At 44.4% G+C, this 12,471-nt stretch overlaps 5 protein-coding genes across 5 annotated transcripts; 3 read left to right on the forward strand and 2 right to left on the reverse strand.

The window, feature by feature from the left end:
- Positions 1-52: 52 nt before the first annotated feature.
- RB195_024869 (uncharacterized protein) lies at positions 53-430 on the forward strand (the record flags this gene model as incomplete). The annotated part of the gene is made up of 1 exon (XM_064212791.1): positions 53-430. One exon carries the CDS (start codon positions 53-55, stop codon positions 428-430), a length of 378 nt encoding a protein of 125 aa, XP_064068672.1.
- A 4,284-nt stretch (positions 431-4,714) lies between these two features.
- On the reverse strand, positions 4,715-4,987 carry RB195_024870 (uncharacterized protein; the record flags this gene model as incomplete). Its single annotated transcript, XM_064212792.1, has 1 exon — positions 4,715-4,987. The coding sequence occupies one exon, from the start codon at positions 4,985-4,987 to the stop codon at positions 4,715-4,717; it is 273 nt and encodes a 90-aa protein (XP_064068673.1).
- A 3,377-nt stretch (positions 4,988-8,364) lies between these two features.
- Positions 8,365-8,718, reverse strand: RB195_024871 (uncharacterized protein; the record flags this gene model as incomplete). The annotated part of the gene is made up of 1 exon (XM_064212793.1): positions 8,365-8,718. The coding sequence occupies one exon, from the start codon at positions 8,716-8,718 to the stop codon at positions 8,365-8,367; it is 354 nt and encodes a 117-aa protein (XP_064068674.1).
- Positions 8,719-9,084: 366 nt separating this feature from the next.
- On the forward strand, positions 9,085-9,444 carry RB195_024872 (uncharacterized protein; the record flags this gene model as incomplete). The annotated part of the gene is made up of 2 exons (XM_064212794.1): positions 9,085-9,240; positions 9,298-9,444. 2 exons carry the CDS (start codon positions 9,085-9,087, stop codon positions 9,442-9,444), a joined length of 303 nt encoding a protein of 100 aa, XP_064068675.1.
- A 1,455-nt stretch (positions 9,445-10,899) lies between these two features.
- On the forward strand, positions 10,900-12,426 carry RB195_024873 (uncharacterized protein; the record flags this gene model as incomplete). Its single annotated transcript, XM_064212795.1, has 1 exon — positions 10,900-12,426. The coding sequence occupies one exon, from the start codon at positions 10,900-10,902 to the stop codon at positions 12,424-12,426; it is 1,527 nt and encodes a 508-aa protein (XP_064068676.1).
- Positions 12,427-12,471: the final 45 nt, after the last annotated feature.

Here is a 12,471-nt window from a genome sequence, read left to right on the forward strand (position 1 = left end):
CGTAGAGCACAATGAACAGCTTTACGCGGAAATCGATGTTGTGTACCGGCGGATGACACGTGGAAAATATCAACATCCTGCACCGTCATCGAAAGTGGCTACAGAAAATCTTCATCGTTTGTTTGGTCATATATTAAAGAGACCGGCAGATCACCTTGTTCAACGTGTTCTGAGGAGTTTGTCGAGTTCGAGCTGGAAGAAGCCACCTGGCCGAAAACGGAAGTTCTCGACTGAGGTGGTGAAAGAGGATCTGAAGACACTCGGCGTGGATAGGCAGTTCAGGCGAGACGTAAGGTTTCGCAGAATATGGAATAGCAACGAATGGATTGATTCTGTGCAAGCTCTCGCAGAAGATCGAGAAGGTTGGGCAGAGCTGAGTTCAAGGACGGCACACCTCGGCGAAGATGCGGGTAATCGCGTCAGGCGATGACATCAGCCAATCAGTAAGTTAGATCCGCATTCTAAGGCTTCCCGCAGAGTTCAGAGCCGCGCGAGCGCGCGGTTTGGCGGCCCTGCGGTTTTGGCGTTTATTGACTATTCACAGCAGTGCGTCCAATAACCACCAAAACCGCAGAGCTACTAAACCGCAGGCCCACGCGGTTCTGAACTCTGCGGGCAACCTGACGCAAACGTATAAAAAGTGATGGTGCAATCATATAAAATTTAGTGGAGGCACTGTTTCCATCAAAGAACAGCTTCTATGAAATCCAATCCCTCCAGCTCACTGTAGATGCGTTCGCCGCCAAACGCGTTCAAGGGAATTGATGCGCCAGGCGGCCGCAACGCAAGCTCTTTCTCTTCACCCAGTTGAATGCTTTCACCGTCGATTATACGTGTTATAGTCTGTTTAAAATGACGCGAAGGTGGTTGTAGTTGCGTAAGCAGTTGCGCATCACGGTGGAGCTAGCGACTAGATTCGAGGTAGAACCATCGTGAATGGAATTGATAAATGGTGCTAGTAATTTTAACTGCTACGCTCCACCGCACCGCTTCGAGCGCAGCCACTTACGTAACTGCAAAGAACGTCATGTCATTTTGGCCCGACTATTAGTCTAAGGGTGTTACGCCTTGCATGACTGCGAGGAGTTTAACAAAAGAGACTACGAACTCAAGTTCTATAGGTTGTTCAAGCACAGCAATAAAATAGCGGTCCAAAAACGCATTCAGAGGAATCCGCAGCGGTCAATGAGACAGGTGGCTAAAGAAATTGGAATTGCTGAACGATCACTTCGAACTATCGTCCATGAGAAGCTGAACATCATAAGCTACAAAATCTACAAGTCTCCAGGATTGAGGGAACCCAATAAAAAGAAAAGAGTGCAATCTCGATGCGGACTACCTGCAACGCAACGTGGATGCCTTCCCCCTTCGTCTCCGCGAGTGTATCAAGGCAAAAGGAGACCGAATCGAAAATGAACGATAGAGTATCAATTTTTACTTATTTGTTAATCTTACTCAACAAACATCACTGTAATAATTGTATCTATGGCGTTGTAGTAGAAGTTGATTTAACTATCAGTACTTTCTCCGCACCATGTATGCGGATAGAACTATATAATGTGTTGAATTGTTACTGTCTAAAAATTTTAATACGACTTATACTTACTCTAGTGACTATTTGGAAACTTCAAAGCGAAATCTTCTCAAAATGCGGAAGTTTTGAGGCGAGACTCCTACATTAGATGGTGATTGCCACTTTTCATAAGGGGAAATAATAACGTCGCACTCCTTGTTCTCTTGAGTAAATAGTCAGCATTACTTTCTAACACTCGTAAGACTTCCAAGAAGTATCCCGGTATCTCTTCCTCATTTTCCGCGAATTTCACGTTTCAACATCCACCACTTCACCACCTTCATGTTTTCTCTACTTTCTTAAAAGCAAATTTCGTCGTATCACTGCATTATAAACATCACATACGAATTTCAAGTTGTCGTTCAATTAGCTTAGCCCTAACCAACCCATCATTTCCCCATAGATCACTCTATGTTGCTTTGTTGCGTGCGTGCGGTCATAGATGCGATATCTCGGAGCTGGACCCTCCTATCTGAAGGTTGTCTACCCCTTCCAAAGTGAAGAGGGTCGTCCACCAAGTGCGGGAGAGGGTACCAGTACTTTTATTGCAATCATTTAGCATGACAAAAAAAAGTCATATGTCTCTAGGAAAAAAAAGTAGTTCGTCCGTATGGATAAGGTTGTCAAGGACAAAAACAACTCAAAAGGATTGTTTCATAGTGTTCATCAACAAAAGAACACTTGGAAAGTACTGAACTATTTAAATCAATTAAAATTTGCTCTACCAATGGTTATTCAGAGAAGGGTTCATAATCTACGATAGGATTAAGGGGGAATTAGCTTAGTTAGTTAAGAGTTACAGAATACAAAACTCATTTTTTGGCAGAAGTGCAATCACCATTTCGAGCAACAAAACAGGAGTAAAGTGTCGTTGGGGGGCCACTCAGTGGTGTCCTTATTTCTCGAAGTAAATAATCAAGTTATTCGGGGCCCTAAGGCCTAAGCATTAGTTTTAGAGGATCTATGATATGTAAACTTACTTTACTAAGAGAAAAAAGTAAGTTAGAGGATACCTGATTAGGTTGTGAAAATGCGCTTCAACTTCGAAAAAATCTGTTTTTTTTCTTGCATCTGAGAGAACAAGTCTTTTCTAAATAACTTGCTTAAGTGAAAACCTATCGACAAAGTGAAATTTGTGGAGTGAGTGGATTCTTTTCTTGGGCAACACTTACTCGCTTGTTTCGAATAGGTAGAAAAAGAAGCAAAAACTCGTAAATCTCAACGTTTCGGTTTCCACTTTTACGCCCATTTTTCACCTAACTCGTCAAGTGAAAAAAGACAAATTCAATAAGGTTTTGTAGCAAATATCAACGGTTTATCTCACAACGAAGTTATGCACAAAACTGAAAACACTCAATTTTTCATGCTCAACTTTGACAGCAATTTCTCAGTGGACACGAAACCATATTGGATGTATTGTGTGCTATTTAATTCGCTACGTTCTGGTGTATTTTCGGACACACTTCGCTGTCTAGCGGTTTTCTCCGAGTGAAGATATCAGATTTATATTGCGAATTTTCGCAAGCAGTGACAGGCACGCTCTAACTTCAAATCCTCCTGCAATGGTAGATGACTCCATCAAAATATTGATTCCTTCTTTTGCACTATTGGATTACATCTTCCCAACATCTCATTTGTTCCATCTTTTTTGTTCATTCTCGTTCTTTTCGTGTTAACTGGATAACTTGGCCCAAAGTGAGGGGAAGGGGCGGGCGCAGCACCGGCTCCGACTACTGCATATATGCATGCTGTGGTGAAAAGTTAAGCTCAAGGCACTAAATGGCAAGATGAGGAACACATTGTAAGAGATTTTCTGTGTAGGAATGCCCCTAGATTTACCTGACTTCAACTTTATCTGTTTTTTAAACTCTTTCTGCAATGTTGATTTTGATAAGCACTCTTTACCCCTTCACACTATTACTAACGGCAAGCAAATTCAACTCAAGCACAAGAGGTCAGCGGAGCCGGCATTTTGCGTCGATTCTTTTATAATAACTGGAAGGATTTGGGATATAAGCCCTCTTGACATAAGTGAATAATCGATAAGGGCACACAAATCAATGGAATTTTCTAGTGTAAAAACCAGACACAGTAGAACATTGAGGATCTGAGACCAGAACAACGGAAGTGGCACGACCGCAAGACGATCGAATAAGTATGTTGAATGGAGCGAAACGATTTGCGAATAGAACTAAACGCAAAATAGATTAAGAGGAGATTCACTCACAAAAGCACAGCATGAAGAAGGAGCGAACTCTGTAAGAAAGAGAAAAACGTCTTACGTGTGACAATAAAGAAGATGAAAGAAATGAAAGAAAACTATGTTACTCTAATAACTCGACTGCGTTTCTGATTAGGAGTTGTGTGGTTTATGTATAACTGTGACCGGGGGCGACACTTCCGCTCTTCTTCTACAATGCTCTGGAAAAAAAGTCAACACACACCTCAGACTTAAAAATAATACAATCATTTTAATGACTTCGTACATTGTCCTTCACAGAAATTGTGGAAAGCAAACCTATTGCAAACCTTCCTTTGAAAACAAAGCTCTTACATAGAAATGCTAAATTGAAAGATTATCAAAACTAAACATTAATGTCACAAGTTTGTCAACGAAGAACCCTTAATACTACCTGCAGCGAATGATTTGTAAAGGAATAACCGTTGCATATTCTACGATATTGGTAAATCAGCAAATAAGTTTGCAGTAAAACTATAGCATCTTGCTTGTCATGGAACTAGGAAAGCCTCAAGTCAATACTTCCCATCTCCTGCCAAATATATATATATATATATATATATATATATATATGCAAATATAAAAGTGGGGTTTTTGCGTTCCTCAATAACGCTAAATATTCATTTTCAGTCTTATTGACGAAAGAATCTTACCAGAAAGTGTCGTTCTACGTGACTATTGTGAAATGTTGTGAGGCAATCAAAAAGTGTGGATGGACTAAAGTTTGAAGGAAGCAGCGCTTTCCGAATACCTTACCAGTTCTTCGGACCACAGCAAACTTTTCAGAAAGAAAGTGTTTTAAATGATATAAGTTGTCGTGATCTTAGAAAAGCAACAATAGAAATACGGGTTTTATCGACTGTATAAGTCAAATTAGCAAACTTTGACCAACGTAACGTATCCTACATCATAGATGGTTGCGGAGTGTTACTCTGCGGAGGCAACATGTAGGGGCTGTTCGCCTGCTCCGGCCCGGTGAATGTCGGCTGCGCGCTGAAGGCGAAGCTGAAGTCTTGTGTGTACATGCCAGTATCATCCACCATGATGCCGTTTGACTGCATCAGAGGTTCGTACACAGTCGAATCCTGTTTTACCGTGTCCGCTTCTCCTTTCTTCTTGCGAACGCGCGGCGCTTTGGGAGCGGCAGGTGCATCTGGGTTGCGCCGACGTGGCATTGATCCTTCAATGGATATAACTCGAAAAAAAGCTCTTTGAATTGAAACGAAGATAATCAATCACGAGAATAGTTGCAAATAAACATACAATTTGCAAACAGGAAAACAAACTCAAAAATTACAAAGGGAAATCTGAATAGAGCCGAATTTTGTACTTAAAAGCGTAGCAAAACAGATTAGATTTCATTTAAGCTTTGAACAAAAATGAGGTAAACATAGATAGACAGAGAAACATAAAAATTGAGAAGCGAGAGAAGTGAAGGGAAGATAATTACTAGTATCAGGCACGATGCATGGGAAACTGTAGTATTTGTAAGAAAAGACTATCAATGTATGTATGATCGGGTCAAAACGACATGAACCCCGGTACAGTTGCGTAAGCAGTTGCGGTCGATTCCACGCGGTGGAGGGAGCTGTTGGAATCTAGGTGGGACCATTTGCCAACTGCAATAATGAACGGTGGCAGCGGGGTACCCACCCGAACCTAACCGCTACGCTCCACTGTACCGCTTCGAGCGCAACCGCTTACGCAACTGTACCGTGTTTCATGTCGTTTTGACTTTACTATATTGATATATTGACATTCAAGCCTCCTATACGCACTGTTTCAAGACCAAACATTGGAACGAGCACAACGCGCACCTAAATCGGCTTATAGTGGAAGATTATTTTGGTTTCAGCAGCAAGGCCGCCAGCAGAGTTCAGCACCGTTGGGCGGCTCTGCGGTTTTGGTGGTTGTTGAGCGAACGGCTGTGAATAGTCAATAACCATTAAAACCGCAGAGCCGGCAAACCACGCGCCCGCGCGGCACTGAACTCTGCGGGCACCCTAAGCGAAACGGCAATAAAACCAAACTCATTCCCCAACAACATTAAAAAGGAAAAGCGAAATAGTTGCTGACAGAAACGAGAACTCACAAAATTTTATGCTATATAATAACCACCTTATTCTGTCATGTTTGTGTGTATGGTGCGTATGAGTGGTGCGCGGTGTGAGAGTGTGGTGCGTGTTTGTGTGTGTGACGAAATTCCAGAACGCGGTGAGACGTGACGAACGGTGTTACATAGGTGTGCTGGCGCCGCAGAGCTGCAAAATGAGGTGGGACGAGTCCCATGGCGTCGAATCGGGCGCCAGCGCCAGAAAACAGAAGAATGGTTTAGACGGATCCGCAGTGGGACTCGTCTAAACCATTTTGCCAGTGCAGTTGCATGGTGGAGGCGTCTGTGGTGGGAGAAGTAGCAAAGATGTAGAGGTCCTACACATTTGGAAGTCAGTAACCATGCAGTAGTACCGCGCAATGACTCCAAGTGAATTTGTCAAGAAGTAAGTAAAGTGCAGTTGTGAACCATTATATGGCAATGAAAATTGCTGTGTTGCGTTTCACCCCTATGTACTCAACCGGATGTCTATTCCCACCACACGTATGCCTCATCACGTTGTCAACCTCCTTTCTTCAACGATTGACAACACGAATGAAACCGGCTGCTTGAGTAGTAGCTAACAGTTTGTATGATCTGACCTGGAATCTTATCTTTGTCAAATCGATGATGACGTTAGCATTTAGTAGTTAACACATGCACAGCACATGAACTTGACTTTACAGAAACAAGTGAAGTAGACAACGCTAAATAACGTTAGCGCTAAAGAAGTAACACAGAAGCCGGAAGGTGTGAGTGGTGAAGACGGAATTAACAGTGGTTGTAAAGAAGACACTAACGTTTCACAATGGTTGATCCACTTTCACATAGCTGTTCTTTGTTAGAGTTCATTTTAGTTGCGGTACATCGTGTATTTGTCCAAAAACGCTTCGAATGAAACAAAGCATTCGGTAGTGCTTGCGCAGCACAGGCATCTATCTTACTTGAGTATTAGTCCACATGGCGCCGTTCTGCGCTGAAACGGAATTTTAAAGTGGGTGAACAACTTCCAAACAACAGCTTCCAACAACAGGAGAAGCTGGAAACAGTCATGAGGCGAACGTTTCTTTCAAACATCAGAGAATGTGAGAAAAAAATCGCAAAACAGAAAAGACGCCCCTCGTTATACAACGGTCTTGGCTCTTTCACCCAACAGTTATTTTTGCTAGGAATACCACACGCTTCTAGAGCTCTTGGTGAACGAGTAAACCGAAAAAAATAATCAACTTCTCTACCAATTACCAATAATACGAACAGCAACTGTCGTGACTTGTTTAATGTTGTTTTTCACACTTGATTTCTATCATAACTTGTTTTTGTTTTGTTTTGATATCTTTGATGGCATTGTTTATGCAGTCTTAGAAGGAATTAAAAACTGAAATCCGTCCAAAAACAACAGTTTGAATTTCTTGAAAGTCGTTGCATATCCCTCCCGGACCGTACACTACTTCTATTTGGCCTCCACGGTACGTGGAGGGAAATGGTGTTCAATAGAGACTAGATCACATCATGCTTCTGTAGATAATGGTAGAGTGAGAAAAAATTCTGGAAATTAAAGAAAGGGTCCGAGGCTTACTTTTTTTCTCAATTAAACCTTCTAAAATCGCATAATCAATTTCGGCTGCCTCTATAGCACATTAATGCATCAATATTTTTTTTTGTACTTTAGAATCATAAGAAAGAGATACAACAAAGAGCCGCGAGCACTGATACATTGGTTATACGACCCCCTTCAGAATCGGAGAGTTCCCAAAGAACCCTAATCACCTACATCTCCACGTTCCGAAAAAAAAAAAGAGGTATCAAATGTTTCAGAGCTGTGCAAAAAAAAAGGAAATGGAACTCTACTGTGTCGAAAGGACCAAAATAAAAGAACATAGAGTAAGGAAGCAATGTTGAATGTTGTTGAAGTGGACTACTGGGTGGGTGCTCAGGAAGATGGTAGCTGTGACCTTCGTTGTCACTCACTATATATATATATATATATATTTATACATATGTATATATACATATATATTATATATGTATATATATATATATATATGTTAGAAAGTCTGTTATAAAAATTAATCGATAATATAATCACCATTATTAATTACAACAGTATCCCACATAATGGGCAGGTCAGCGATCCCTTTCTCGTAGAACTGGGGAGACTGGAAGTCGAAGCAATCGCTGACCGCCCGTTCGACTTCTTCAAACTTGGTGAAGATTTTCTTAGCTAGGAAAGCCTTGAAAACCGGAATAAGTGGTAGTCTGAGGGGACAAGGTCGGGAGAATAGGGAGATGGGGCACCGTGTCCCAGCCTAAGCGTTTTTCTCGAACGGCTGCTGCGAACTTCTGGAGCCGACTAGCATATACGGAACTGGTGACGATGTGGCTTTGCGGGAGCACCTCATAAAAGAGCATTTCCTTCGAATCACAGAAGCAACAAAGGAGACACTTCTTTTGGTGGAGATCCTATTTGGCTTGCGTCGGTGGGTCTTCTCCTCGAGGCAGCTGCGCGTTAGACTCGTAGAGGACCCAACTCTCATCTCCGGTAGTAAGATCTTCAAGAAACTCTTTTGGATGCGGGCGAAGAAGGAGAGCTTGAGAGATGGATACCCGGGTAAACCGGGTGCCATCCGTCAAGGTGGGCATCCATCGAGCCAGCACTTTTCTGTAGCCGAGGGCCTGGAGGCGACTGACGACTGTTAAGTGGCTACACCCGAGTCCCGTCGCAAGACTGCGGATGTTGATCTCCGGATCCTCTTTTACAGCTTCGAGAAGCTTGAACTGCCCCACATTGTCGACCGAACTCCAATAAGTGGTCATGTCTAAACCTGTGGGATACCTCTTTGTGCTGTTTCTGCTGCTAACTGCAGGAAACACGAATCAGAGACCGGCCCGTCACCAAGCTCGGAGATTACAACACCTACTGTGGCGATTCTGATGAAAAAAAGGTAGAAGGCTTGTTGTAAGGAACGACAACAAGAACCTGTTAGATTAATTTGGATCAAAATCGTCAAGACGCGCCTTTGTGGGACTGCGGGATCACAGGCGATGGCAACTCTGGATCATAGGACTGCATCGCCCACACACCTACAGAGACCGCTGAAGAGAACAGCAAGGCGCTTTTTAAGATGAAATCAAAGCGTTGATCTGTAGGACACCTAGCCAGCAGGTTACGCATATGCGAAGATGAGACTTGAACAACAATCCAATGTGCTAGGTAAATGGTACTACCCTGTGGAACACAGAACCGATAACGGTTACCGTCTTGTTGACTTACGTGAACGGACGGGTCACTTCCACGCTCAAGAGGAACCATCGACGCCATCAGCTCACGTGGCAGGGGTCACTTCTCTTAACCCATGAAAAGGAGCGCAAGGACTGAGGACTCTTAAACTTCAGCTCGACCACGTTCTGATGAGAAAAACTCCGTATGTGGATGTTCGAAACCTGTTTGGAATGCCGCTTTCGATCCTGACCACTGTCCATTTCTTCTCAGCTTCACGATACCGTTCCACAAGAGAAACCGAGGAGTTCCTCTTCAACTGAAAAACGGCAAGCAGGTCTGGAAGACGAAGAATGCAGAAGGAATTTCCACCAACGTGTATCCATTCATGTTGAATTGCGCACTAGGAAGAAGTTTTGCGATGCGGATTCCTTCACGAAGTGGATCCGGGACGCTGCAAGGGAAACGCTCCCGGTTCTATTGCAGCGGAAAAAGTTTGTCTTTGCATTTGCGGAAAAAAAATCCGCGTGTAATTCTGTATTCCCGCGGCGCTGGTAATTTCAGATACGAAAAGCGTCTGAGAAGGATCTTGCGTCGCCAGCTGCAAAAAGACCGCGAAAACGAGTGGGCATCAAGAGCGAAAGAGTTTGAAAAGGCAAGAACCAGCGGAAAGCCAATGCTTTACTAAAACAGTATAGCAGCAAAATGAAAAGATGTTCTCCAATCCAACACAGCTAATTGAGTAGTTGTCGGTGAGGGTACCCTTCCAATTCAAAGGGATCGCTTCAAGACCTTGCTGAACAGGCAAGCGCGATCAGTTCTTGAACTCGATCACGTTGATAGAACGACATATGTGGTTGAAAGCATCACCCCACGAATCTGAGGTGGTGCAAATTTCAGGTGGAGTATTCGTATACGGGATGGGAGACTATGGAGTGGGGGGTGATTCCGTCCATATATATATATATATATATATATATATATATATATATATATATATATATATATATATATATATATCCACGGATCTCCCTCACTAGAGGGATCACAGCCGGTTAGTCGCGAGGCTACCTGGCGCGTCCCCGGGTGGCGGATAGGGGCTAATCGCGGACCAAAAGCGACCTTGTGCTTGCCCAGAGACGCAGGTGGATTCAGAGCATGGACTCCCTGTTTCTGCTGAGCCAGGACTGACCCATGACACCCTTGTATCCCGCACGTCGGTCCGGCCAAAAGCCTGCAATCAAGTGACTGGGAGGTGCAAGGGAGGCGGTTTGGAGTCGCCTCCAACAAATAAGCTCTACATGTCCACTCCGGGAGAACGGAAGTTCTCCCAGAAACTCATGGGACTAGAGGCTTGCAACCTGCCCATGGGTTTTAAAATTTTACGCAAAACACAGTAATAGAAAAGAGTCTCCCGATTCCGGAGGAAAGCCTGGTACGGTAGCGCCAGGTGGGACGGGGTTGCAGGAGTCATGTAGGCTACCGAAACGGAAAAGGACTAGGATGGCGATCTGTACTTATAACGCACGTACACTTGCATCGGAAGCGGCCATCGAAGATCTGATGATGCAAGCCAAGAAGATCAAGTACGACGTCATCGGACTGACCGAGACGAAACGACGTCACCCTCTCAACGCCGTATATGAGAGTGGAGAAGAACTGTTCTTAGGAACATGTTACAGTAGAGGTGTTGGTGGAGTTGCGTCCTCGTCAACACGAGAACGGCAAAGAACATCGACTCTTTTGAACAATTTACGACCCGAATCGGACGTCTGCGGATGAGAATATGTGGTCCAACACCAGCTTTGACTATCTTCGTCGCTTACGCTCCAACATCAAGCTACGAAGAAGAAGTCGAAGCTTTCTATATGGACCTAGATAAGTTCTACCGAGAAGATCATGATTTCTACAAGGTCATAATTGGCGATTTCAACGCCAAAGTTGGCCCAAGAAGAACGCCTGAGCAACTCCACATCGGGACCTACAGCCTGCAATGGAATGAACAGGGGGAGAGGCTCTCCGAGTTCATCATGACGACTAAGACCATCCATGGGAACTCGCAATTCCAGAAGCCTTCCTCTCTACGCTGGACGTGGGAGTCACCCGGTGGAGGGTACCGTAATGAAATAGACCACACCATCGTCGATAAAAGGTTCTGCCTGACGGATGTCGCCGTTGTACCAAAGTTCTATACGGGATCGGGCTATCGCCTCCTTCGAGGAAAATTTTCCTTCACAAGAAGAGCAGAGAAAGCCGCCAAGTACAGAGAGAGAAATCCCAGGACTACCATCAACTGGGATCTCTTCGCTACGCTAGCCGGCTTTTGGGAAGATTCCGCAATGGACAACATCGACGAAGAATATGACCGGCTTGTTGAACACCTTGACGACTGCGCGAAGAAGGCTGAGAGTTTTAAAACCACCAAGAGACGCCTGTCTCTTGAAACTCTTGAGCTGATACGCCAGCGTGGGGCAGCACGAGCCGCAGGGAACCAAGAACTCACGTCCGTGCTCGCAAGGTTTTGCAGAGAGGCGATAAAGGAAGACCTTAAAGAGAGAAGAGCAGAAGTGCTGGCTGAAGCTGCAGAGGCGAGGAAAAGCATCCGCTATGCCCGTCCAGACTTCGCCAGTCGCAAGACGAGGATGACTGCTCTCCGGATCCCAAAGGGAACAGCCATTGCATTGAGAAGGGGGATGGAGAAAACCATCTACGACTTCTACTCTGATCTCTTCGACAGCCATGTCCACTTGCCTCCTCACCACCTGAGGGAAGATGGACAAGTCATTCCAGAGGTTCTCCCGTCCGAAATACGACATGCTATCATGTCGGTAAGAAATCGAACGGCACCCGGTCCCGACAGAATAAGACCAGAACACCTGAAGAGCCTTCCGCCAGTACTCATCAACACCCTAGCGAGGCTCTTTACACGTTATCTGTCGGAATGCAAGGTTCCTAAACAGTGGAAGACCAGCAAGACCGTGCTGTTGTATAAAAAGGGAGATCTACATGACATCCGCAACTATAGCCCAATCTGCTTACTATCCGTCATCTACAAGCTCTTTACAAGAGTGATCCTTAATAGGATTGAAAAAGTCCTGGATGAAGGACAGCCATGCGACCAAGCAGGGTTTCGAAAAGGATTCAGCACGATTGACCACATTCACACTGTTTCGAAACTCATCGAGGTATCACGAGAGTACAAGATGCCGCTCCGTCTCACCTTCATCGACTTGAGGAAAGCCTTCGACTCAGTTGAGACGGAAGCGGTCATGGAAGCCTTGAACAACCAAGGCGTCCCTACTTAGTACATGAAAATACTTCGAGAGTGGTACAGTAACTTCACGATAAGA

This window comes from Necator americanus, chromosome X (genome assembly GCF_031761385.1).
Source record: "Necator americanus strain Aroian chromosome X, whole genome shotgun sequence".
Taxonomy (NCBI): domain Eukaryota; kingdom Metazoa; phylum Nematoda; class Chromadorea; order Rhabditida; family Ancylostomatidae; genus Necator; species Necator americanus.